General features: G+C 41.5%; 1 protein-coding gene and 1 long non-coding RNA gene across 4 annotated transcripts in view; one reads left to right on the top strand and one right to left on the bottom strand.

Annotated features, from left to right (window-relative positions):
- rad54b (RAD54 homolog B) overlaps nucleotides 1-27875 on the top strand; it is a 196868-nt gene that overhangs the window by 68922 nt on the left and 100071 nt on the right. Inside the window, exon 1 of one of the 3 annotated variants that reach the window (XM_078540759.1) lies at nucleotides 26443-26762. The exons of the other annotated variants lie outside the window; for them this stretch is intronic. Coding sequence (XP_078396885.1) covers nucleotides 26711-26762 — 52 coding nt within the window. The 5' untranslated portion in view covers nucleotides 26443-26710. Of the gene's footprint in view, nucleotides 1-26442; nucleotides 26763-27875 lie in introns of those variants that run through there. 3 annotated transcript variants of the gene reach the window in all.
- Nucleotides 271-26533, bottom strand: LOC144679876 (uncharacterized). Its single transcript, XR_013576444.1, has 2 exons — nucleotides 26437-26533; nucleotides 271-373 (listed from the first exon to the last, which is right to left on the bottom strand). It is a non-coding gene; the product is annotated as an uncharacterized LOC144679876 (long non-coding RNA).

Below are 27875 nucleotides of genomic sequence, written 5' to 3'. Positions count from 1 at the left end.
TTAGCATTATGCAAGACTCAGGGTTTTATACTACACAATAGAGACATTCAGCACCTCATTACTCTGAATATTCAAGCTGAATGGGCCCTTTTGCACATCATTACCTAAGAAAGCAGGTTTTGGGTGTGTTTCTGAAGTGGGGGCTGGCCTTTGGAGGTAGTCTGATTTAAAAGAGCAAGTCAGAGCTCTAGATTATTCAGTGCAAAGTTTAGTTGCTGAACAGTTCAGTTACACCATGGAATCCACAAGAAAAAAACAGAAGGAACTTACTTTATCTGAGAAGATTCAAGTTCTTGAATTGCTTCAGAGGCAAAAGATCTCCCAGATGGAACTTGCAAAGCGTTTTGGCGTTACACAGCCCGTCATCTCCAGGCTAATCAAGAACAAGGAAAAGGTCTTGATGGAATGGCACAATAACAGCAATCCAGATCGTAAACGCAAAAGGGAAGGAAGGGATAGTGATGTGGATACAGCCCTCTTACAGTGGTTCCAGATTGCCAGGGCACAACATGTACTTGTTTCAGATGAAGTCTTGGCTGCGAAGGCCAAGGGCCTGGCGGATGCTATGCAGATCAGGAATTTTATTCCAACTGTTGGCTGGATCAACAGGTGGAAAGCTCGTCATGGTGCCTTTTTGCAACAAGCACATGGAGAAACCGATGGCAGAGGTCAGTCATCGGGCAGTGCATCACAAGAGGTTGTGCCACCAGAAGGAATGACTGAAGAGGAATTTCATCAGTATGTGGAGCAAGCTGCTATTAAGGTATGTGTTTGGGATATAGCTGATCAGGAACCAGGAAACACCATGAAAGCAATTACAAAATCAGAAGCTATTGATGTTGAGGAAGAGAAAACTATGCCTGCCTTTAAGATGACAAGAGGAAGTAATGGCCAACTAGCACCTTTATCGAGCCAATATAACATGTAAGTTTAACCACATTTCAATTTTTACTGACTACCTTTAATTAATTCATTAGAAATGAAGGAAAAAGTTATTCTGACTGTCTTTATATTAAATTATAGATTTTTCTTTGGTTCTTCCTAGGATAAGTTAAACAGTTCATCATACCTCTTCTCTGCTGCTGAGTTTTGGGTTTAAAAATGTTTTGTGTCAGCTTAGCTCAGTTGGTTGCACTCTTGCCTTTAAGAGCATTGTAGATTCATGTCCGATTTTGGATTTGAATGTATAACCTGAGTTGACACTTCATGTAATACTGTGGGGGTGATGCATTGTTGAAGATGCCCTCTTCTGAACAAGCCATTAAATTGAGGCCTTGTGTGTCTTCTCAAATGAATATAAAAGATCTAATGGCATTATTTGTAAAAGAGTATGAAAACTCCACTACTATCCTTCTCCCTTCAGCCTGTACCACCAAAAACTGATTATGTGCTCATTTATTTGCAGTTTCTGGAACCTAGGTGTGTGGAAATTGACTGTTATCTTTGCTTACATAACAACTGTCATAATACTTTAAAAGTAACCAGCTATTTGTGAAACACTTTGGGACATTCTGAGGGTGATAAGGTACTGCATAGTTGTAAATTATTTCTTTCCTCCCTTCAGCAACACAGCATCAAAGTCTGGCTTTCCCTTCGGTGGGGGCAAGAGAAACAGAGGTCAGGACTGTTTCCAGGTCTTGAACTCCACTCCCTCCCTGCCTCCAGGGGAAACATTCACTCAATGTGATATACCTAGGGACAGCCAATTCATGGCCAGGGGCAGGTTTGCCATCCAGTCAAGGATGTTGGTTGGGCTCTTGAAGCTGGAGAACCAATCAGCAGCCTTCCAGCTTGAAAGGAGCTGCAAGCTGTAATGGAAGGTAAGTAAGAGAGAGTTCCAGGGGGGGTGGGGGGGGCGGGGGGGGTGGGGGGTGGGCAGGGTGACCTGTGGCTGCTCTTGCTCCCAGCCAGGCAGGGAGGCCCACTGGGTAACAGCGGGTAAGAGCCTAATTGCACCCAATTAAAGGAGGCCAACTGGAATTTTCCAGTCAACCTTTAGGATCTCGCAGGCAGAAGGGGCCTGCACTGGCCTGTCACCGGGTACCCACCTCCTAGCACCTAAACTGGCCCCTTCTGCCTGCAAGATCCTGAAAGTTGATTGGAAAATTCCTGTTGGCCTCCTTTAATTGGACACAATTAGGCTCTTAATGAGCCTGATCGGCTACCCGCTATGTGCAGATGGGTACTCCTGCTGGGCCTTCACCCCACCTTTACAAAAATGGCCCAGAGGTGGGATAGAGCTGGGGAATAGATATATTGGCTAGTGGGGCTATTTTTAACTCCCACCTTCCTCTGATCTTGGCCCTGGCAGGAGGTGAAAATCCCCAGTCATTGAACTCTGAATTTTTATTCTTCCTCCTAGTGCAGGGACATTAATGCTAGTTGTAATGTCACTTCAATAAGAAATACCACATTCCATAAATTAAACTGACGAATGCTGCTGAAAGGAAGAAAGAAGAAATAATTTACAACTGTAAAGTATTTTATCACCCTCAGAATGTCCCAAAATTTTTCACAGCTTTGTTATGTAGGCAAATGTGGTAGCCATTTTATGCACAGCAAGTAGATGAATAATCTATTAATCTGCAATGTTGGGTAGAAGAGCTCCATTCCATCAAGTAGTGCTAACACCTATCTGACAGAGACAAGGCCTCAGTTTAGTGTCCCATTTGAAGGGTGGGCACTGACAACAATGGATTGCCACATTTACAACTCTCTCATTATTGTATTGGACAGCCTATGTCATGCGCTTAAGTCATGGAAGGCAGATGAACATATAACTCAGATACAAGAGTGCTTCCAACTGAGCTGAGCAGATTGTGTTTTGTCTGTTCCTTTTCTAAAAGTTTGTCTCAAATTTTTTTTCTCATTCCCATCTCTCTTGCCTTGCTCATGAGTATTTCCATGGGCTTCCGTCAGCTTGGTCATATTTTCCAAGTGACTATTATGAGCCTTGACTGCAAATATTCGTTTGCTTCTTGACGATTCTTACAATAACTTACAATAAGAGACCGATAACTTTTAACGAGAAATTTGAATTTCCATTTAACAGCTGAAAGAATGACACGTCAAGATTTTGCAATTAAAAAACACTTTTTTCTTTTTGTAGGCAACTCATACTTTAAACTACAGAAAAGAGATTCCCCATTTGACTTTTAGCATGATCGAAAATGTCCCACTACAGTTAAACGTTACATTATCCCTTGGGTGGACACTTCATCCTCCAGGAACCAGTCTAAAATAATTCACAGAATTACAGAATTTTAATGGTACTGAAGTAAGCCATTCGGCCCATCGTGTCTACACCTGCTCTCTAAATGAGCATTATGACCTAGTGCCATTGCCCTGCTTTTTCTCTGTATCCCTGCACCTTGCTTCTACTCAAATAATCATCTAATGCCCTCTTGAATGCCTTGATTGAACCTGCCTCCACCACACTTCCAGACAGTGCATTCCAGACCCGAACCACTCGTGTGAAAACGTTTTTTCTCACGTCACATTTGCTTTTTTTTTGCAAATTACTTTAAATCCATGCCCTCTCGTTCTTGATCCTTTTACAAGCAGGAACAGCTTCTTCCTATCTACTCTGTCCAGCTCCCTCATGATTTTGAACGTCTCTATCAAATCTCTTCTTAGCTATCTTCTCTCTGAGGAGAACAGTCCCAACCTCCAAACCTATCCTCATAGCTGAAGTTTCTCATCCCTAGAACCATTCTTGTAAACCCCTTCTGCACTCTTTCCTATAATGTGGCACCCAGAACTGTACACATCACCAGCTGAGGTCTAATGAGTGTCTTATACAAATTCTGCATAACCTCCTTGCTCTTGTACTCTATACACAATTAATAAATCCCAGGATACTATATGCTTTATTAGCTGCTCTCTCCACCTGTGCTGCCACCTTCAATGATCTACGCGCATATATACGCAGGTCTTTCTGCTCCTGCACCCCCTTCAAAAGTTCATCCCTTAGTTTATATTGTCTGTTCGTGTTTTTCGTTCCAAAATGCATCACCTCACATTTCTTTGCAGTGAACTTCATCTGCCACCTAACTGCCCACTCCACCAACTTGTCTATACCCTTTTGAAGTTCTATACTGTCCTCTTCGCAGTTTACAACACTCCCAAGTTTCATATCATCTGGAAACTTTGAAATTGTCCCCTGTACACCAAGATCTAGAGCTATATATATATCTAATATATATCCGGAAAAGCAAGGGTCCCAATAATGTCCTCTGGGGAACTCCACTACAACCCTTACTCCAGCTCAAAAAATAACCATTGACAATTACACTCTGCTTCCTATTTTTCAGCCAATTTTGTATCCACGTTGCTACTGTCCCTATTCTCAGCTCCTGATAGCTGGCTTGCCTCCTTTTTACTTTCCCAGCCAGGTAACTCATCACAGAACTCACTTTAATTTTGACAGCTACACTGTAGATTCTTTCCATCTAGCTGCAAGCTAGGTGAATCTTACAGCCTCCTCTAAATCCTCACAATCTCTTCAATCTGAGCACAAGTTTCCACTTGCATTCTGCGTGTTGAACATTTAGAGTCAGCATTTTCTGTATTGGGGGCAGGACTAGCTACCTCTGTCTCTTGCTCTGTGCCTCCCAGATAGCTGTAGACCACAACAAACAAACTGTTGTCATGTGATATTCACAGATTTGTAGGGAAGCTTGTAACCTGATCTCAAAAATGGCTTCCTCTGTCCTCTTTCCCATTGGCAACGTGAAACGCAATAACCTTGTTTGTAGGTAGAAATGCTAATTAGCTATACTTGATCCCAGCTTCCTTTCATCTTGGAACTAAATGGATAGATACAGCACAACTGTTTACAACTCAACACCTTTCTGGGATTTTGGGAGATTCAGGGTCTACTCATGGTATACTCAGAGACTACTGCTAAGAGACTACAGTCTCCAAGCAGAAATATCTTGCACCTTCTCAGTAAAACAATCCTAGCCATCTTTTGATCTCTAACTATCAAACCACCCACATTTACTGTCAGGCAGACTGCATTTCAGGTCATATGACCCACTTCATTTACCCCAAATTTAAAGATGCAGTCCCAAAATATTACAATTCTGAAGTTTATAAGATTATAACACCGCAAAGTCAGGCCCAATTGGCCATGCATAGGCAGGCACTTCTAGCAAGGGTCACCAGCTGATGATCAGGAGTGCAAACCCCTGTGATTATTTCCCTTTCAGGCATTGAAGTCAGTTGTAGGACACTTACTCAACGTTGGCTAAAATAATTTCAGCCAAAGTTGGGGAATTGGACTTCCCTGCTTTGTATGACTCTACTAATTGCTGCTTATTTGCCATCAAGGAAACCATTTTGTCTACTAATAATCAAACACAACCAAAAAGCTCCAATATTTAAAAAAATAACAAACACACTTTTTTCTGAACAGTGAAACTTTACATGTGGTTTTACACCTGGTTAATTCTCAAGCTCAGCTGGGAGAAGTGCTACAGTTATGTCAAAACATACATATTTTTGGAACACAATCTTTTTGCAATAAATTGTTGGGAAATTATGGAACTCCTATATATATTCAGGTTTTAAAATCTTATTTTATACAGGCCCCATGGAAGGAGTTCTGCTTCAAGAAGAGATATCTGTATGGAAATGCCTAGCAGTTCTTATTCACAGCCTGGAACCTCAGGCTACCAGTCCTATGCATTTCCTAGGTGGGTAACCCCAGATGTAGGACGAAAGCGAAGTGAAGAGAAATCTCTGTTAACTGCTCAGCCACAGCTGAGTAACAGCTTTGAGGGATTGGACAAAGCAGAGACTCATCAAATTACAGATGTGTCTCTTTCTCCACCTTGTGCTAGAATACCCTCCACATCATCCCCTAGACCTCTTACAAGGGATGACCTTTTATTTCTGCAGCAGCACCAGGCAGGCATCCCACGCTATGGGACCAGGAATGAGAATGAAATACCAGCAGCGTCCTCAGAAGAACAAGAGCTTATCCTGGAAAACCAAAGGAAATTTGGGTTGTATCTCGATGAGAAAAGGGAAAGCCTTAAAAGATTACATGCACTGGAGGAAGAACTACTCAGGGCAAAAATCGAAGTTGAACAGTTAAAAGCATTACGACTACGAGAATTGTCAGTGCTTAAGGACCCCTAAATGTAGATTCTTCAATGTTTGCTAACTCAGCTCAGCATTTGATTCCTACTGTGACTTTTTCTCAGCATTAAAGGAGCATCACTGACACATGGAGTGAATTTCTGTGCGGGTTCTCCCATTTGTCCATTCTAACTTTGATGAAGAACCATAGAAACTCCTGAGACAGTTTATCACCATATTGTTTATCAAAACATTTTACAACGATTGTACACAGATGGGTATATGATAACAACATTGAGTTTAAAATTAAGAACTGATCAGTGGATAAATACAACATGGTATATAAGACTGAATCAAACAAATTGAATATTGCTGGTTTGAATTCAGTCTGTGTTGAGTTAATTGATGTAAATTGGGGAGTCAATGGGGGCAATTGGCTACAGTGTCCTTGGGCTAGGAAGTGGAAAATCGGCTACTGTTACCTTTCATGACCACCATATGGTCACTCTGCTAGAAACCATTTCTGTGATCGTTAGATGTTTAATTAACTTTGGTTGTTGAATTCATTTGAATAACATTTCTAGATGTTCTATTCTAACTCTTAGAAATATAATGTAGGACGGTGATAAACCATTACGGTTTATTGGCTGGTGCCTAGGAAATGGGATATCCTACGATATTTGTGATAACACTAGCTAATTTTTTGATACAATTAGCCCCATGCATGCTTTAGCAGTCCACTCCATACATTCACCACTTTCTTGTGTAAAGTAGTAATTTGCCCAATTTGAATAACATCCGCCACTTGTCAGCCTCGTTTCCCAAACTTAGCAAGGTGAGGAGTTTATTTTTGATTTTCCTGATGCTTGAAGTCCATTCCAGTTTGGCGTCAGCTGTTTCTGTTAACTCAGTAGTTAACCCTTTAGTTTAAACAAAATAATGTCTGCATTTAGGTTGTATTGAAAGGAATTTTACATAAATATATCAAACATTGGACTAGCAAAGGAAATTTAACTGCCGCCCGAGTACAAGAACAGGCTTGGCAATTATAATTTTATGGTTGAATAACCTAGAAGTTAATATCTGAAGAATGATGAAGTACCCTCAAGCTATTGTTCCCTGTAGACTTGTAAACCAAAAGGTAATGCTTTCTGAGTTGTGGAAAAGAATTGCAAAAGATTACTGAAGTGTAGAAGTGTCATGTACAGCAACTGCTAAAGAACAAACTTTCCTCCTTACCACTGCAGCATTTTGAGTCGGCAGATATAGTTTTTTGGAACTATGAAATTTGATCTCAAGAAGAAATAATGCAGCAATAATGGCCCAAAATTACCTGCTGTGGTAAGATTGGGAACATACATCTTAAATTTCAATGATCAGTACAAAAGTGAGAAATGATCTTGGTTCAAAAAATCAAGATGTAGGATCAGTCTGGATGTGGATAAGAAATAGCAAAGAAAGGAAGTCATTGGTAAGAGCAGTTTATAGCCCCCCTAACAGTAGCTACACAGTAAAGCAGAGTATACATCAAGAAATAATCTGGGCTTACAAGAAAGGTGCTGTGATAATTGTGGGTGTGTTTAATCTTCACATCGATCGGACAAATCAAATTGGCAATGGTAGCCTGGAAGATGAGTTCATAGAGTGTATTGGGGGCAGTTTCTTAGAATAATACATCTGGAACCTACCAGGGACCAGGCTATTTTGGACCTGGAAATGTTTGGGACAGGATTAATTAAGGACCTCGTAAAGGATCCTCCAGGCAAGAATGATCATAATATTATAGAATTTCAAGTTCAATTTGAGAGTGAGAAATTTGGGTCCATAACTAGTGTCTTAAATGTAAATAAAGGCAATTACACAGGTATGAAGATAGCGTTGGCTAAAGTGGACTGGGTAAATAGGTTAAAAGAGAAAACGATAGAGAAACAATGGCAGGCATTTAAGGAGATATTTCATAACTCACAACACAGATATGTTCCATTGAGGAAGAAAGAGTCTACCAGAAGGATGCACCATCCAACTAAGTTAAGGGTAGAATCAAACTGAAAGAAAAGGTGTACAATACTACAGAGATTAGTAGTAGGGTAGAAGTTTGGGAAAATTTTAGAAACTAGCAAAGGATGACAAAGAAAATAATAGAGGGAGGAATTGAAGTGTGAGAGAAAACTTGCAAGAATTGTAAAAACAGACAGGTCACTTAGAGGGTGAGACTGGGGAATTAATATTGGGAAATGAGGAAATGCAGAGGCTTTGAATAAGTACTTATACCTGTCTTCACAGTATAAGGCACGAAAAGCACCCCAAGAGTAATTGAAAATCAAGAGGCAAAAGGGAGGGAGGAACTTATAGCAATCACTATCACTAGAGAAAAAGTAATGGGATTACTATTGGGATTTAAGGCTGTCAAGTCCCCTGGATCTGATGGCCTGCAAGCTAGGTCAAAAGAAGTGGCTGCAGAGATATTGGATGCATTGGTTATAACCTTCCAAAATTTCCTAGACCCTGGAAAGGTCCCAGCAGATTGGAAAACCACAAATATAATACCTCTGTTCAAGAAAGCAGGAAACTATAGGCCAGTTAATAACATCTGTCATTAGGAAAATGTTAGAGTCCATTATTAAAGAGGTAGTAGCAGGACATTTAGAAACTCTGAATGCAATCAGGCAGAGTTAACATCGTTTCGTGAAAGGGGAATCCTGTTTGACAATTTTATTAGAGTTCTTTGAGGATGTGACAAACAGGGTGGATAAAGGGGAACCAATATCTGTAGTGTATTTGGATTTCCAAAAGACATTCCGTAAGTTGCCACATTAAAGATTACTACACATGATAAGCGCATATGGTGTTGGGGTGATATATTAGTATGGATAGAGGTCTGGGTAACTGGCAGGAAACAGAGAATCGGGATACGTGGGTCATTTTCATTGGGAACCTGTAATTAGTGGAGTGCTGCAGCCTCAACTATTTATGATTTATGTTAATGATTTGGATGAAGGGAGTGACTATTGTAGCCAAATTTGCTGATATGAGGATGGGTAGGAAAGCAAGTTGCGAGAATGATACTAGGAGTCTGCAAAGGGTTATAGATAGGTTAAATGAGTGGGAGAAAACTTAATAGATGGAGTATAATGTGGGAAAATGTGAGGTTGCCCACTTTGGTAGGAAGAATAGAAAAGAAGAGTATTATTTAAATGGGAAGAGACTGCAGAATGCTGCAATACAGAGGGACTTTAGTATCCCTGTACATGAATTACAAAGTCAGCATGCAGGTACAGCAAGTAATTAAGGTTGGCCTTTATTGCAAGAGGGGATGGAATATAAAAGTAGAGAAGTCTTGCTACAACTGTGTAGGCATTGGTGTGACCACACCTGGAGTTAATTTTAGTCACCTCACTTAAAGACGACATATACATGCATTGGAGGCAGCTCAGAGAAGTTTCACTAGGCTGATTCCTGGGATAAAGGGCTTGTCGCATGAGGAAAGGTTGAGCAGGTTGGACCTAAACTCATTGGCGTTTAGAAGAATGAGAGGTGAACTTATTGAAACATAAGATTCTGAAGGGATTTGACAGGATAGATGCTATGAGGGTGTCTTCCCTCAAAATGTAATCTAGAACTTGGGGCACAGTTTCAAAATAAGGATCTCCCATTGAAGACAGAGATGAGGAGGAATTTCTTCTCTGAGGGTCTTGATGTTTGGAATTCTCTCATAGAAACATAGAAAATAGGAACAGGAGTAGGTCATTTTGCCCTTTGAGCCTGCTCTGCCATTCAATATCATCATGGCTGATTCTCAACTCAACACCATACTCCCGCTCTCTCACCATTTAAGTAATACTCTGCCATTCTGTTTTTCCTACCTAAGTGGATAACTTCACACTTATACAGCATCTGCCATGTATTTGCCCACTCACTCAACTTGTGTAAATCACCTTGAAGCCTCTTAACATCCTCCTCACCACCCACATTCCCAAGTTTCATGTCATCAGCAAACTTGGAAATATTACATATGGTTCCCTCACCCAATTCATTGATATATTTTATGAATAGCTGGAGCCCAAGCACTGACCCCTGCAGTACCCCACTAGTCACCACCTGCCACCCTGAAAAAGACCCATTTATTCCTACTCTGTTTCCTGTCTGCTAACCAATTCTCAATCCATGCCAATATTACCCCAATCCCATGTGCTTTAATTTTGCATACTAACCTCTTATGTGGTATTTTATCAAAAGCTTAGTGAACAGTGGAGGCTGGATCATTGAATATATTCAAGGCTGAACGAGGAAGATTTTTTGAAGAAGTTAAAGTTATGGGGAACAGGCAGGAAAGTGGAGTTAAGATCACATCAGATCAGCCATGATCTTATTGACTGGCGGAGCAGCCTCAAGAGGCTGAATGGCCTACTCCTGCTCCTATTTCTTATTTTCTTATGTTTTGTGTGCTGATTTTGCCATTGCTATCTTATGCCAAAATATTCTGGTTTCTTAATTAGAATAAACTGCAGCAAGTCAGACAATGCCCAAATTGTGTTTTGCAATTACATATGCCTAGGCACATCAAGGTAAGGGCCGGTTAGCTAGTTGGCTAGTGTGTGATTCGGTATATTGCCTAACAGCATGGGCTTGATTTTCGTTCCGTCTGAGGTAGACCCGGGACCTGTTTCCTCGCCTTTGCCTGATAGTAGAAGGTAATGGCAAGTCAATACTGACAACTGCCAAGAAAGCATCAGCAGATATTGAGCCAAGGACCTGCCTTCGGGCAGAGCACACATGATATGACCGGCACATGGTGCTAGGCCTACCCAGAATAGAACATTAAATTTAGGTTAGTTAGTATTTCTGTAAGAGAGCTAAACAGTTTGTACAGGTTTACATAAATATTTACATATTTTAAAATTCTTAACCTGAGCTGATTAGCATAGAGTTTTTTCTTTATTTTACTATTAATTCTTGTTGCTCATTCTCACATTTAAGATAAAAGAGCATGTTTGAAGAGGCAGCTTGCAAAGAACTGATCAGTTTGAAGCTCTAGAGAAATTCATTTGAATTTCCAAGAAACACTGCGCTAATTGGGCCCACAGAAGTAAGAAATTCAGGGGGAAGTCTCACTATTATTTATGAGTTAGCCTAGTTCTTATAGTGACAAGCTTTATAGTTTGTCAACTTGAATTAGGTGGAAGAATTTCCACTGTAAATATGTAACTATATTTTATAGCTTACTTTTGTGCTTGTTCATCTTTTGTAGAATAAATTCTCTTGATACGTTTAAACTTGAAATGCAGTCTGATTCGATGTGCTACCACTTTAAAAGGCCAGAGTCAGTTCTTAGGAAGCTGTAAGTTTAGTGGTTTAGAAACAAAACCTGTTTTGGTATCAGAAGCATATTACTGAAAGCTTACCAAGATCTCAATGCAGAAGCTATCTTGCATTGTAGGAATTTGGGATTCATTTGTGAGAATGATCTTCGATGCATGAGCCAAAATAGCCTAGGCAAGAACCTTAAAAAGACCCAAAAATGGAACAATAATTATTTATTTATCACATCAGCCCATTGATTGGAAAGGTCCAACAGTATAACCCAGTGTTGTCCAGTCGAAATCAGTCACTAGTCACAAGTGTGGCTATGGCAGCTTTGTCTTAGCCTCATGCGCTAACTTTAGTTGAAAAAATGCTTTACACTCAATATAGGTAAATGTAATTCACTAGTATTTTTACCTAGTAATCATGTATCACCATTCAGTGCGCAGCTTTCTAGTCTTTCGCTTTCACCAAGATTTGAAATTCTGGCATGAATTTATCAGACTCAGCACATCTTTGTGCAACTTGGTGCTAGGTTTTTGTCCAGCAATTGCAAGCAGTACTTTGACTTCATTAGAGTGCTTAATTGAGAATGTTGGCTTGTACAATGAGAAGCACCAGAACCATTCCTTCTCTTCTTCCAGATCACATGCCTGTTGGAGTTACTTGAGATCATATGACTAATGCAATGTTGATGTCTCATTTTTTAATTTACTAATGAAAATTCAATTAGCGACATCTGGATTTTCAGTTAGCTACACGTGCCTGCTGGCTACTATACTGGACAGCACTGCTATACTTGTAATGTGTCCTCCCATCATTACCATAACTGGCTGGCTCAAAGCTATATTTTTATCAATAAAACCTTACATGGAGGCGAGAATCTTTCAGATTCTTAATTCTGGACAGATTTGTCCAATATAAGAGAACTTGGTTTATTACTTCAAATTTTAAATTATTTGTGAACTATGCTGAGCACACATACGATCGTTCAGAAGTTTAAAATGCGTTTCTGTATTGTACAGTAGCTATGAGTGACACATTTTTGCTTTTATACTGTTAAGATGTGCATACAATAGTGTATTTTTGAGAGTCTTTCCTTATAGGTTTCTTAACCGTTGACCTGTTTATTGCCTGAACCGAGAAATCATTCTGTTTACATTTTTTCTCCTTATCTCTGTGATACTTAGGTCATTAGTAGGTCACCTGCATAAATCGAGTTAATGCAATGTTTATTGATGCAGGTTGGTTTATGATGTAGATAGTTAACTTTGGGCTGCTAATAAGATACTAGCCTGCATTTAGAGAGATTTGAGTTTGTCTGCATACGTTTCTTGGCATCTAATATCAAAAACTGAAGCAAAGCGCACAACAATTTTAAACGCTTTGCAATAAGTTTGTAAACTGTAGACTCTTTACTGAGAAGCTTGTCAATCCTGCCCATGTGCAGAAACGTTTTGTTCTCTTCAAGTAAGGTTTTGCTAATCACTACAGCTTGAAAACCATGGAACTTTACAGACTGGCTTTGTCACCAAGGCATTAAGCTACATAGCAATTTGAGCCACATTTTTCACCGCCCCATGAAAGACCACATTTTCCACACTCACTTTGTTTTTAATAGCTTGTCTGTGGATGGGAACAGCAAAGGGGAACTTGAAATTAAGTTGAACTTCAGTGACCTTCTGCTTGTGTATGGATAAACCCTTAATGTTTTCAGTACTTTTAGAGCTGCTCACACTGAGGTACCATAAAGGGCTTTGAATTAATCTCAGAGCAGCAGTAGATTCGAACAGGATAAATTTACCACTTTAATTCTAGCACTTTTTTAACATTCAGATCAAGCATTGGTACTAAAGAATTCTAATTTATTGGGCTTCTGCATAGATGAGGAAGTAACAACTTATGGTTGTTGATTAATTCCTTACACATATCACAGGTTGTATAGGGGCCGGAAAGGGTTAGTTCTGGATATGAAATGTTGCAGTCTGTAATAAAATCTGTTACTCAGATCCATGTTTCTGTTGTACAGTGAATCATTTAGACAAGTACAGTTTTTTAAGAATTGAAGTACAGTTTAAGAGGGCAATCTGTGTTGCCTGTCGTTTACAATGAAATACTTTTGGAGGGGCAAGGATGTTTGATCGGCTTCATTTGGTTGTCAGGGGAAGACTTGCCAAGTCTGAGAAGATCTGATACTATGTTGCTGAAAGATGCTTTCTCATGGTGTGACAACTGGATTTGATCAGCATGCTTGATGGTTACTTAACTGCTTAAAGTACCTTGAATGAAACAGACTTAAGTTGGGAGAGCGAATGAAAATGGGTGGAGAGTGAAAAATAACCTTTCAAAGTCCTTTTATTATCACACCATCAATCTGCCTTTTTACTTCAAATTATATTTTAAAGGAGAAAGTGATTCAAGCAGAAGAGCAAGAGTTTCAAATATTCTGCACTTGCAGACTGAAGACAGTGATTTGTTTAAATACGTTACTTTTTTTTACCATCTAATTACATGGATAAAAATAACTTGGACATAGTTTCTACCTTATAGGTTACTGGATACAAATCTTATTCCTTTCAATGTGTATTCTGTTTATATTTCTTGGGTCACATTGGGTAGAATTTTACCATCTTTAAAGATTTTCTGAAGTTGGGACCAAAAGTGGATCCCAACGCCACTGGTGATGCCTGGCTGCCCACCTGCACAGTCTTACAGGAGGTGACCAATTACTATGAGGTCACCCACAGGAGCGTTGCCCAATTAAGGATTGTAGTTGGAACAAGCACACAGCTGGCCTAATGGAAGGGCCTGCAGCATTGTCCCACTGGCAGCCCCACCTGGAGAGATGGATGCTGCTGTGGTAAGTGGGAGAATGCAAAAGTGCCCCAAAATGGAAACACCCTTGGAGGATGTGCAAAATTAGAAAAAAAAAACTATTTGTAGCTACAGTTGCAGGTGACCATTGTGAAAGGGAGCCCCCTCTTAAGGATGGTCTTCAGCTGCAGCTGTAGCCCTATGGCAGAAGTGGTTCTGATGTGGGTGTAAGTGTAGAAGGCCTCATGGACCACCCAGCAAGCCACAGGTAGGGTGCTTGCAGGCACTTGCCAGGCTTTACCCTCATCAGGGTGGCCTGTCTGCCATTGGGTCTCCAATCTTGCCATAATTAGGCAGTCACATATTCAAATTGGCCACTTGCCTCTGCCAGGCAGGTAGCTCTTTCCTCTTCCATCTCACCTCCAGCAAGATCAATCAGAAGTGAGAACCCATCAGCCCACTGACCTGACACACTCCCTCCCTTGCCTTCCTCCTGGCCCTGCTGTCAAAGCTGCCTTGGTGGGACTGGTAAGATTCTGTCCAGTGAATTCATTACATTTAAATGCCACCATTTAAAAAAAATCAGAATAGCTGCCATCTGTTAAAGATTTTGCTCACTTCCTATCCCTATTTTCTTTGTTGTCCTCATCCTCCTTGGGCACAAATCTCCACAGTTCAAAAGGGTGGGGCAACCTGCTTATATGCCACTTCCAATGCAGATTTTAACCAGCCTTGATGAAGGACATGATCATGATATGAAATTTCCTCTCTTGATTTCATTCCATCCCTTTTCTCCAACAGTGCAATTAAGATCGGAGCCATGGCAGAATGGGAATTGAACCTGTGCACGACCACTGTGCTGCATAAGTGAATTATGTTGCCTAGTAAATATTAACCTCAAATTTGAATTTTATTGATATAAAGGCCACAGAGTGGTGGCCTTTGGTGGTGTCCCCAGATTATGATGTACTTTTGTAAATTATGAAGGTAATATGTGCTAATATAGCATCTTTAAAATAGTAAAATCTCACAAGGTACTTAATAAGAACATTAACAAATGAAATTTGACACCAAACCATATAAGGAGATAGAAGAGCTGAAGACCAAAATTTTGATCAACAGGTAGGTTTTAAAACATGTCTTAAATGAAGAAAGAGAGGCACAGTGTTTCAGGAAGGGAGCACCACAGCTTACGGCCTTGGCAGCTGAAGGAACGGCTGCCAGTGGTGGAGCAATTAAAATTAGGGGTGCTCAAGAGGCCAGAATTAGAGGAACACCGATATCTTGGAGGGTTGTGGGGCTGGAGGAGATTACAGAGACATTATGACAAGGCAGTGGAGGGATTTGAAAACAAAGATGAGAATTTTAAAATCAAGGTGTTGCTTAACCAGGAGCTAAGCGAGGTAAGTGAACACGCAGTTGAGTGAACAGGACTTGATGCAAGTTAGGACATGGGCAGCAGAATTTTGAATAACCTCAAGTTTACAGAGGGTAGAAAGTGGAAGGTCGGCCAGGAGTGCATTTGCATAGTCAAGTCTGGAGGTAACAGAGATATTGATGAGGGCTTCAGCAGCAGATGAGCTTGAGGCAGGGAATAAGTCAGTCAATGTTACGAAGGTGGCAATAGGCAGTCTTAGTGATGCTGCAGATATGTGGTTGGAAGCCCATCTCAGGGTCAGATATGACACCGAGGTTGTAAACAGTTTGGTTCAGCCTCAGACAGTTGCCAAAAACATTAGATTTATGGGCAGAATTTTTCAGTTGGCATGCGGGGGCGGGCCCGATGTGCCGATGTGTAAAATGACACGCGCTGATATCAGGCGTGCGTCTCGACGTCATTGCGCAGTCCCGTGATATTTCGTTTGGCGGGCATGCGCCGGAGTTGGCTGTGCGCCCGCCGAATTGTAAACGGCCTATTAAGGCCATTAACAAAGCAATTATTGTAATTGTTAACGTTGCCCATCCAACCTTGTGGCGGGCAGGCAAAAATCCCAAGTGGTCTGTGGGTTTTTTAGGAAACCTCATCCACAAATGGCATGAGGTTTCCTAAAGCTTTTATTAAATAAATTTTAAAATTTTCATAATTATAAAAACATGTCCCAACTCATGTGACACAGTCACATGAGGGGACATGTTTAAATAAATTATTAAACCTTTTATTTAATAATTTTAATATCAATTCAATCTTCCTGAGGCATGGAGCTGCCTCAGGGAGATTGAAGTGCTCTTTTGCGCACATGCCTCCCTCCCCTAGCCCCCCGCCCACACAGGTAGTGCTGAGTGTTACCAGTCGCGTCTTACGCTAGGCGACCTTAATTGGCCCGCCCATGTAGAATGGCAGCGCGGAGCCGATTGCGGGTGGCGATCGGCTCCACGACCATCCCCGCCTGCTCCCGCTGACCCTGCCCGCCATGTGAAAAATTCTGCCCTATATGTTCATAATTTTTAATTTATATTACTGTGTGTCCAATTCTGGGCACCACACTTGAGGAAGGATGTGAAAGCATTGGAGAGGGTGCATAAATGATGTATGAGAAATGGTTCCAGGTTGAGGGATTTCAGTTCCATGGATAGATTATAGAAGCTGGAGTCATTCTCCTTGGAGAAGGGTAAGTTGAAAGGAGTCTTGATGGAAATGTTCAAAACCATGAGGGGCCTGGACAGAGTAGATAGAGAGAAAATGTTCCCATTGCTGAAAGGGTTCTAGGACTACAGAACACCAATTTAACGTGCTTGGGGAAAAAAAAACCAGAGGTGACATGAGGAAAACTTTTTTATGCAGGAGTGGTTTGGATCTGAAATTCACTGCCAGAAAGGGTGGTGGAAACAGATTTGTGGCTTTCAAAAAGGAATTGGATAATTACCCGAAGAGAAATTATTTGTAGGGCTATGGGGAAAAGGTAGGAGAGTTGGTCTCACAGAGAGCTGGCATGGACACAATGGACTGAATGGCCCCTTCTGTGTTGCAACCACCCTATAGTTCTACATACATATTTATTTTCTGTATTTAGTTACTCAGGGATGCAAACCTGTTCCGTAAACCTTTAATTTACAACACAAGTTCACTGTTGGTGCAAAGCACCTTTGATTTCAAACCTTGCTATCTTCACATGGTTACCATGGCCCAAACTAACTCTGAAGTAAAACAGTCAGTCCCTGACTCTTGGTTCGGGGCACCCTTATACTAAATACGATGTTAGTGTGAAGTGAAACTGCCATGCACTGATGAAGCAGTTGTAAAGTAAGTGCACATTAAGGGCAAAATTTAATTCAGCTATTTGAGGCAGGAACCATGGTGGCCCAACCTGTTTAATTGTGTGAGAGGCCCTGCATTAGTCTCCCAGCAGCAGTGGCAAAACCTCCCCCTATTAAGTCAGAGGGCAGAAGGGGCTGATGCGGGATACTCTTTCGAGTTATCAACAGTCAAAAATTCTTTCGAGTTATCAACAGTCACAGATTGCAACTCTTTTGAGTACAATCACAGTTATTGGTTTCCGGGAGTGGGACATGAACCCACAACCCTCTGATTCAAAGGCGAGGGTGCTATGAACTGAGCCACAGCTGACACATGCGGGATACTCTTTCGAGTTATCAACAGTCACAGATTGCAACTCTTTCGAGTACAATCACAGTTCTTGGTTTCCGGGAGTGGGACATGAACCCACAACCCTCTGATTCAAAGGCGAGGGTGCTATGAACTGAGCCACAGCTGACACCTGCGGGATCCCTGACCACTGCTGGCAAGATGTCAATAAGGCTCATTAACGAGCCAATTGACACCCATTATCCCTGAGCCCACCACAATTTGTTGGTGATTTAGGGATTAAATGAGAGCTGCAAGGCTTACCTGTGTCTCCTGAAGGCTGCTCGGCAAACCCTGTTGGTTTTGCCAGTGACCTCCCAGAGGGGTTGCCTCATTATCAGGCACCCTGTGCCCACTTGAGGGATCCGGCATTGGTTGATCGCCAACCTGCCCTTGCTCACCTTTGACCTGGGGTTCCTCGGCGATTTTGGGCCTCTGCAGATGAATTACTGGTGGCTGCCATCGCTCATGATGGTGTTGGTGGCAGTGAGGAGCTCACAACCTTGAGTCTTCTGCCACTGGGATCCTGAATCCTGGGGAAGGCCCGACGGAGGCCACTTAGAAAGTATTTAATACCATTGGATCTCCACGTGGAACTGCCTGGGGTCACCTGCCATTCTCTAACCAATGAGTGAGACCCCTATCTGACCGATGAAATCCCCCTCTAAGATTGAGCACCGATGTGGTATTGTGAAGTAAATTATGAAGGAAGATATTTGAAATGGACAGTACAAATAAGTTTAGATAATTGAATGCATTTCTGAAGAGGAGAGAGATCAATTGAATTGGAATTAAGTAACTCCGTAAACCTTTAACTTTCTCAGTATTTTCAGAGCTCCCCACTCTGAGGTACTATAATCACAGAATCACACAGTGCAAAAGAGGCCCTTTGGCCCATCGAGTCTGCATCGACACATGAGAAACACCTGACCTACCTACCTAATCCCATTTACCAGCACTTGGCCCACAGCCTTGAATGTTATGATGTGCTAAGTGCTCATCCAGGTACTGTTTAAAGGATGTGAGGCAACCTGCCTCCACCACCCTCCCAGGCAGTTCATTCCAGACCATCACCACCCTCTGGGTAAAAAAGGTTTTCCTCACATCCCCCCTAAACCTCCTGCCCCTCACCTTGAACTTATGTCCCCTTGTGGTTTAGAATTGATCTCAAAACAATGGTGGACTGGCAGGGATTGGATTTACCACTGCCATCCTAGCACCTTTTTAATATTCCGATTTAGCAGAATTCTGATTTATTGTTTCTGTGGAGATTGGATTGTGTGTATTGGTGAGAACAAGGTAACTTGTGGAGAAATAAAGATAAATTTCTTCTGCCTAATGGCATCTTCTGAAATACTTCCAATTTCTAAAGATGTTTACATTCTGAGACACTTTAACTTTGGGTGATGTTTATGGATGCCTCACTAGCAGAGCGATTATGTGATATGCTTCCTGGCTAACTTTCCTCATTATGAAAGACTTTATTATGATTCCTAGACACTGTTTGAGAAAGATGATTTAAGTTCTTTCCATTTTACACTACAACAGAAATCATGCATTGGTACCTCAATGTGTACTGCAATTTATTTTGGATTTTGTTCTACAGCCCTTTATTTAATTTATAGCACAACATTAAGAAGAGCACAGAAACAGTGTGAATGAAGTCGCTACTAACGTGTTATTAATTTACAATCTCTGAGATACTTCACAAGAGTGCATGTGGTTAAATTGCTGCCCAGGGTGAAAGTTACCTCTACCTTGCAATGTGTTGTTTGAAAATATTTCCATTTTGGATTTTGGCAATGGTAGATGTGCACCAGAAATGTATATTCACAGTGTATTAATCTAGTGTTTCTCAAATTTTTTTGGTTGGAGGATCCCTTTTCAAGTGAATTAACAATCATAAATTCCCCCATCTAATTTTCAAGACAATATAACATTCATAATATGAAGTTCAGAAGAAGAGTCATATTGCATTTGAAACATTAATTCTGTTTCTCCCTCCACAGATGCTGCCTGACCTGCTGAGTTTTTCCAACATTTTCTGCTTTTATTTCAGATTTCCAGTGTCTGAAGTATTTTGTTTTTACTGATAATATGAATGTACTTCATGTAAAGAGTGTCCTAAAGCCGCTCTTCAGAATAATTTATTTATTTAGCTTGTGCACAGAGCCAAGCAATAGCCTCGTAAGTGGCTAGATGGAGTTCTTTAAGTCCGCCTTCAAACTTAGTCAACAGGCACTTCTCAACAATGTGAGTCATTGTTTGGACTGCACCACAGCTGCAGCCTGGATGGTCTTGGCAACTCCATTCATGTTGGGTAGCTGCACAGAGGCCTTGGCCAGTCCAGAAATGGTTTAAAATGACCCACTGTTGCTGTGGGAGGGCAAGGCCAGGTAGACGAGCGGTGGGTCTACGATATGAGAGTGGTTTCTGGTGAGTGTTTAGTCCTGCCAGTCCTCCTGCCATAGGTCCTCAGCTGTTACCCCCCCGATGTGGCATGTTTAACCACATGGGGTGGTGTGAGGGAAGGCATCCTGCTGATGAGTTGAGGAGGTATTTGAATAAGGGCAGGCTTGGGTTGGAGCAAACTTTCTCCAGTAGCCTGCCTGTCGTAATTACCCTCCTGGGGGTTGGCGGGGTGGGTAGGGTGCAGTAATATTGCTCAGCACTTGGAGCCAGGCAGGTGAGTTGGTCAAAGTGTACCTGTGATGATGCGTATTGATGTGTTGAGTTGCATATCAATAAGTTTCGGTGTGGGCACATTGATACAGTACTGGTGGTGCACAGTATTCTCCAGTTGAGTATGTGATAGCAAGAACAGAGCTCCTTAGGGTCTTGGCCTGTGATTCCCATGAGGTACCAGCCAGTTTACTAAGGAGATTATTGTGGGTTATATTTTCTTTCTACAGCCTTGATGAGGTGCTGTCTGTACATGAGGGGTTTGTCAAGGTTCATGCCTAGATAAACAGGATGGGGATCGTGCTTCAGTCTCTGGCCATCCAGGGTGACGTTCGGTTTCCTCTTGGCACTGACATTGTGAAGGCGGAAAGTGCTAGAGACTGTTCTACCGGTGCTCGGTTTTAGGCACTGTGTCTTGCAATAGTCAGCCAGCTTTGCAATATCGTCGTTTAATGCGTCTTCGAGCTTCGGGAATGCCTGAGCCTGTATGCCACAGCAGATGTCATTTGCATAATTAAACTTCCGGGACTGGGTTGGTGGTGGGGGGGGCGCCCGGGGTGGGGTAGGTCGTTGGTTCACAAGCTGAACAAGGTTACCCATATGCATCCTGTAGGATTAGATGCTCTACTACGTTGAAACATACTGATAGCAGGGATATTGGCTGATAGTTTGATGGTAATTTTGGGTCTTTGTCTGGTTTTGGGAGGGTAATAACTTTAAACATGCACCAGCATTTTGGCAGTCTTCCTTCGCATTTGACCCTTGTTAAAGAATTGGGCCAACCAGGAGCAAGCCCGTGGTGGGGGCAAAGGTATTTTAGGAACTCGGAGAGGATTTTGTCATAACCAGCAGCAGTGCCTGATGGCTTGTGGTACTTTTGTCCAACTCCAGAGTGGCGAAGGGTTCAGATCTGGAATTGTGCTGCCTGAGGATCTCCACTCGCTCCAGATTGGTTTCTTCACTTTTTTTTTTTCCCCAGCGGTGTCTTTCCCATGTGAAGGAGATGGCTCGTTACCTAACTGGTGTTTACAGATGGGCGGATTGGCATTAATGGCCGCTGGGCTGCTCTGAGGTGGCATAGGACTCACCAGCGTTTTTGACTTGATTGAGTTATTTGTTGTCTCTTCCCATCTGGCCCGGCGAGCACAATCCAGGGATTCAATCAGATGGTCTGCCACATCTGGGTCACTGGAGGGCACATGTTGTTTGAATAGGGAAGCAGACTTCTCATCCAGGCAAGGTATGTACACAGGGTGATATCCCTCTGGAATAGTTCTGATGGCTGCTTTGATGGCTCTGCAGAAGTGACTGTATGTCAAATCTATGTGGATATTTCAGGATGATATCGTTATAACATTTTGTTCCAATGTCTTGCTGTATTCCTCCCAGTTGGCTTTTCACAGGTTCTACTGCTTCTTCTTTGAGCTGGTGACGATCGGTAGTTGAAGTCCAATATGGATCAGAGATGATCTGCGCTGACTGTGTGAAAAGTTTGTCACCATTCCAGCAATTCTTGTTGGATAGTACAAATATGTTAATCTGGATCAGAGTTAGGAAATAGAGAGTTTAAGTATATTATGTGTATTTGGGTGCTAGGAATAAGGTATATCTTTAAGTTTATTTTATTTTTTTTCTATTTGTGGGTTAAAAGGTGAAACCTGGGATCTAGTTTCATTTTTGAGTGGCGACAGCAGGTCTAAAGCTCTGATTGTATATCTGCATTTCTAATGAGTTTTACGACTCCTGAAGAGAAGTTAAAGCAAACACTAGAGTAGAAAAAAACTGTGCTGTTGCCTAGCAACAGCAGTCCAGCGAGGGAGACGCATACTCTCTCTCTCTCTCTCTCTCACTCACACACACACAAACAAGAAGGAGCAGTTTTGAGTTCAGTTGGAGGCAGTTGCCAGCAGAAGGCGCCTAGAAGGAACAGATAGCCAGTCTCAAACCAAAGTTCAGTGGAAACCAGGACCCCAGAGAGACTGGATACTGGGAGAGGGAACTGCAGAGTGAGAGCAGATTTCCCAAAAGAACTGAAAGGTCCCAAGGCCAAGGTGTGAGATGGAAACAGGAGAAATTTCCAAGAAGACCTTCTAATCAAAGGAAGGACAGGAATTTGGAAAAGGTCCTGTTAAGTGAAGTTAAAAGTGAGGAGCAGAGGAAATTTCCAAGCTTAAAAGAAGAAAAGCTGCAGGAAGCAGACTTGAAGCGAGAGGCCAGAAGGTCCAAAGAGGTGGCTGAAGGTCTGTAACTCTTTGCTATGAGTATGTGGAACAGTGGTGTGCTGTTGACGGCTGAGTCGGTGAGAGACAGTGCATGGAAAAAAGCTTGAATGCATGTGGTGATCCAGGAGAGAGAGGAACATCGGAAGGAGAGTTCAAAACTGGATGTGGACCCTTGCAGAAGGCATCTGAGAGAAAGTGTCAGTTTGGGAGAAGATTCCAAAGCAAGTTCTTGGAGAGTGGAGATTGGAAGCCCTCATGTGAAAGACTGGTTGGCTCACGGTGTGACAATTGTCTGGGGTTGGGTGGGTGGAAGGTAGTTGAGAAGAGATCCATGGCATCTGTATGGGGTGGCATCTGTCACTTAGTTTCAGAGTGTGGTGTGCCTGGTCACCGGGTGACTAATGATTTACATGGACTGTACTTACTGTGTACATTGTGTATAAGATAGCTTTTGTAACTTGTGTTATCCTTACAAACCTGTATATATCTGTAAAGGTATGGTTGTGGGTGAAGGGGTATTGTAATATAGTTAATCTTTTCTTGTTAAATAAATGTTTTGTTCTTTTGATAAAAGTTCATCAGCTGATTTATGTTACTCTATTCACGTATCGAAACAAAAAATAAAAGTTAGGATCAATCAAGCCGGGTTTCACCCTGGGATGAGGTTTGTCCAATGGTAACATCAGCTGGGATCGTAACAATTAGGAATATGATCAAATTAAACTGTGATTTTTCTCCCATAATGAAATGGTCTAGCAACATTAACTATCTGGGCCTTTTCATAGCCAAAAATTATTTAAGTGAGGCATCAGAGTTTTTCCACATCCTGGAAAGAGTCAGTGTCTTCAGGAGAAGAGAAAAATTGGAACAGTGATGTTATTTTAAAGGAAATGGATGCCCTCTGCCACAAAAAACAGCCCTCGGAATATTGTGCTTCTAAGTATAACATTGAACACATCTTGGATTAGATGCCATATATTTTAAGAGCTGCTCATTTCCTTTAAAAAAGCATTTAAGTCATGCTTACTGTAGTTTAATTTTATCTATTCATTTGAAGGAACAAAGTGAACAGAGTGAGGAGCAGTTGATCTGTGCTGCAAAGTGTTTTTGGGCCAATAGAAGTGGTATTTAATTTATTCTGAAGCAGGATCCATACTAGTTTACTTGAAACTCAAGGAATTATCTTAAATGTTAGCAAGTTTATCCCAAGCGCATATGACATGTAATTGTGCTTGGCCTGTCATTTGGAGGTTATGAGTTCCACTCAGGCCAAAATGGTGTCCAATGCGCGTTTACACACTTTTGCCCTGAATAGAATTAGATGCCATTTTGGTGAGGGCATTCATGTGTGTACAACTAACATCTGCCAGAAGCATCAAAAACAGGCAGATCATGGTGTCAATCAGTGTACGATGCTGATTTGATTACAGCTATGTATTTTGGAGCCCAATGCTCCAGCACGAATCTCTGTCAAGCTCGTACAGTTAACCACATGTTAAGCAGCTGGTTAGTCAGTCCACCCGTGTTATTTAAAGGGATCATCAATTGCTTAGAGGTTAGATGCTGATTGATCTATTTGGCTGTTTTAAAGGTTCCACACGTTTATCATGCTTTCCACAGTGTTGTGAAACCATGCTTTATGAAAATGACAATGAACTTACTGGCTGTAAACCCCTAATTGAATTATTAAAAAGACTAAAGCCACATTCCAAGGACTTGAGATCACAATCAAAGATGGCTGCACATTCACATCACGGTATCTTGTACATTTCAAGGCCATTAAGCGGAACCAACTTGTCTGCAAAGCCTCACCAGGAACAATTGCCTTGAAGGAGTATGAATGTAGGCCATCTCCTATCTCATAAGCAAAACATCCAGACAATCACCTGGGTACTCAACTGGGTGGGGACAAATAATTAGACATAATCACTTGGACAATGGGCCCCTGGCTGAGAGAGGAATTCCTAACCATAATCTAATCAAGTTACAGCTGGAATACACTAGTTATGACCATATTTAGGTCACCTGGTAGCTGGAAAGAGAGGATCATGTGACAAGCCAGCCCTTTGTCTGTTTAAGCACCCGTGTTCTCTGCAGACCAGGACAAGCAACTTAGACACTGAGTGGGTTATCCTCCCTCTCTTTCTCTGTCCTTGCAACTTGCAAGCTTTGGACCCTGTCTGCTGATTTTGACTATCCATGTGCCACAAATATAGATTTTAAAAAGAACTCAACCCGCAGCTGCTATCTTTAGAAGAACAGATAAATCGTCCATCTAAATCTTTAAATTGCCTGCCTCAGAAGGACCATTGAGTTCAGACTGAAGCCATCCAAGTGAACAACCTTCAAGAACCATATACCCCTTGAACTTTACTGGACTGTAAATTGCTTAGTCTACCCTCCCACTCTGTAACCAATTTGTGTGTGTGCATGTACATGTGTGAAAGTCAGTGTTTTTATTATTTTTCTTAGATTGGGTTAAGTACAATAAAAACTATCCTGAGTATTGCCGAAAAAAGACATTTTGTCAAAGCTTTTCATTTTGCACTCACCAGGACAATCGCAAGAATAGCAATGTCAGGGGAAGCAACAGCTTTATACTGTATGAGAAGAGAGTGCTGATTGGTTGGCAAATGGACTCTGGTAGAGGTGTTGTCAAGGAGAATGCACCAGTTGATGTTGACTAACAGTTAACTGCCCAGCATTGTTTGAAATTTAAATCAGGGAGCTTGACTCTGGCCAAGGCACTGCCCTGAGGAATGAACCAGCCAGTGGCTATCACTTATTTTGTTTAGCTGAAACAGGCGCAATGTGTGTACATGTTCTTTCTGTCTGCGAAGAATAGGGCCATGTGTATTAATATATGTAGCTTGCAGTACATGCAAATGCGACACACTGCAAGCCCGACTGGCAATCTGAAATTGGTTGTCAGCCTAATTTTTAGCACACTGAGGATTATTTGGCAAATGCTGTCCAATTGCAGAATCACATCTAATGCTGGACACTGTGCTTTGCGTTTTGCAAGCACGGGCTGGTTGGGTACGATCTGTACCTTGTTCGTTGCAAACAGTACAAGGAACATGCTGTTTATGTTTACATGATCTGCCAATCTTTGGGACGTCCAGCCTACATACCTAGCATCACACTGGCACTGAAATTCATATACCACATTTCTCAGTTGTGTGATAGGCGTCTTTTTGGCTTGGCAGAAGCATCTTGTTAGTGATGAATGCCACTCATGTTGCTTCTGAATAGAAGCAGCATGAAACAGCTAGCTTCACCTGTTGCTCAAATATTTGAGATACCTTACCCTTCCAGGATAATCTGAGGTAGACTGGGCATTTTCCAGGGCTGAAAGTGACAGCCTTAGGCCCATTCATGAGTGTGTACAATATACAGTGCGAAATGATTGGATCAGGGTAGCCATTATCCTGCAGGATGTCTTTGTGCCCTATTTCAGCTGCAAGCTTACATGATGGACAAATGGCTTGGGCTCTATTTAAGAGGTTGCCGATAGAGCCAATCTTATAGCACATGGAACTGTAAGAATCCCAACACGTGTATTGACCAGTGAAGGTAGACTTGCGGTAGACTGTGGTAGAGAACCTCCTGGCAGATTTCTCAACTAGTACGTCAAGGAAGGGGAGTTCATTTGACTGCTCCATTTCAAAGGTGACTTTGAGCACAGGATGGAGTACATAAAGACATGCAAGAAAATTACTACAGTGTGTCTGGAAGATCCCCTACCTTGCTTTGGATACAAGATATCCCTCCTCCTTTCACCTTCTCCACCAAGACTTCAAAACATCTTGGAGCCTGCCTCTCACATGTTGTGCCATTGCTCGCTGTTTCCCAGGACAGATTCATTTCCCAAATGACTCTCAGCACCTGCTCCAGCCAAAACGCACCTCGCCTTTAAGAGGTTTAGATTACCTTTTAGCTTTAAGTGCTGCCAGGAAGGTTCAATTTTGGGTCCCCTGCTGATGCTTGCAGCTATTGAACAACATGGTTTATTAGCTGCATGGTTGGTACTGGCTGCATCAGAAATCATGATGAGCAGGCAACAAGAAATGGTGAGCTGCCTCAATTTAATCAGTGGGTATGAATTAATTGTACATCGCAATCCTTGCGCCTGGTTTAGGGGGGTATCCAATTTGTCCCTGTATTGTTTAACATAATTTTAAATCACATAACTCATCCCACTTAATACATACATGCATTAAATGATCACAGGGCAACAGTGTAATAAATAAAGAAATAAACATGAGAAGAAATATATCGTTTTAGAAGGAGCAGGTTGGGGGAAACTTTCCTGAACTTTGTTATTTCTGGCACATTCCTAACAAAACACTTAATTATGTGAGCGTGTTTTTAAATAGCCTTAAAACTTGAAAGAGGCTCATGGTGTCTTAGATTAATGTCAAATGTAAGAAGATCAAAACCAGTCACCCAGCAAATTAAATCCTGCATTGAACCTCTCAGGAGATTTCTTAAAATGTTGTTAAAATCTAAAGTTACCATGGCATTGATGGACTATAAAGATAAAATGATTTTTTTTCTCCTGCAAGCACAAAGACCTGTGTCATAGAAAAATGTTTAAAGGATGTTGATAAATGTTTTTCAATTATTTAGTAATGTCTTAAAACACCAGCCATGCATAACACGAAGAAAGGAAGTGGGTTTTAAAGTGTAATTCCCAACACAAATTTCTAATCTGAGCTGTCTGATTCATTGTAGATCCCAAGTACAGAGGAGGGAATTACACCAACTGTTTCCGTGCATCTCTAGTGACAATCACTGGGAGATCACTGGGTTCAGGCCTTCCCCTTCAATTGCCCCTCTGCCTGCAATATGATTCTTGGTCAAAAGACTTTAAAAAGTAACATAAATCTCATTTTATTAACCACATAAAATCTATTTTGGAGAAGAAAGACCAAGTAAATTTGCTGTTTTTGATTGAGTTCTTAAAATGTATTGAATTCTTCCAATTTATTGAATTAGATTCAGAATTCTAATGTACGTTGTGTTATCTTGAAGCATTGCGTTAAAGGGCCACTTTGACAGTGTCCTGCATAAATATTTTGCTGTATCTGCATATCTGTTTTCATTAGTTCTAGCTGACTTCTGAGAATTTTACAGACAATTTTTCTTTATTCCCATATATTCTACCAGTTTTTCCTCCTCTA

This window comes from Cetorhinus maximus, chromosome 4, assembly GCF_964194155.1.
Source record: "Cetorhinus maximus chromosome 4, sCetMax3.hap1.1, whole genome shotgun sequence".
Lineage (NCBI taxonomy): Eukaryota > Metazoa > Chordata > Chondrichthyes > Lamniformes > Cetorhinidae > Cetorhinus > Cetorhinus maximus.
This window is presented reverse-complemented; position numbering and strand designations above follow the sequence as displayed.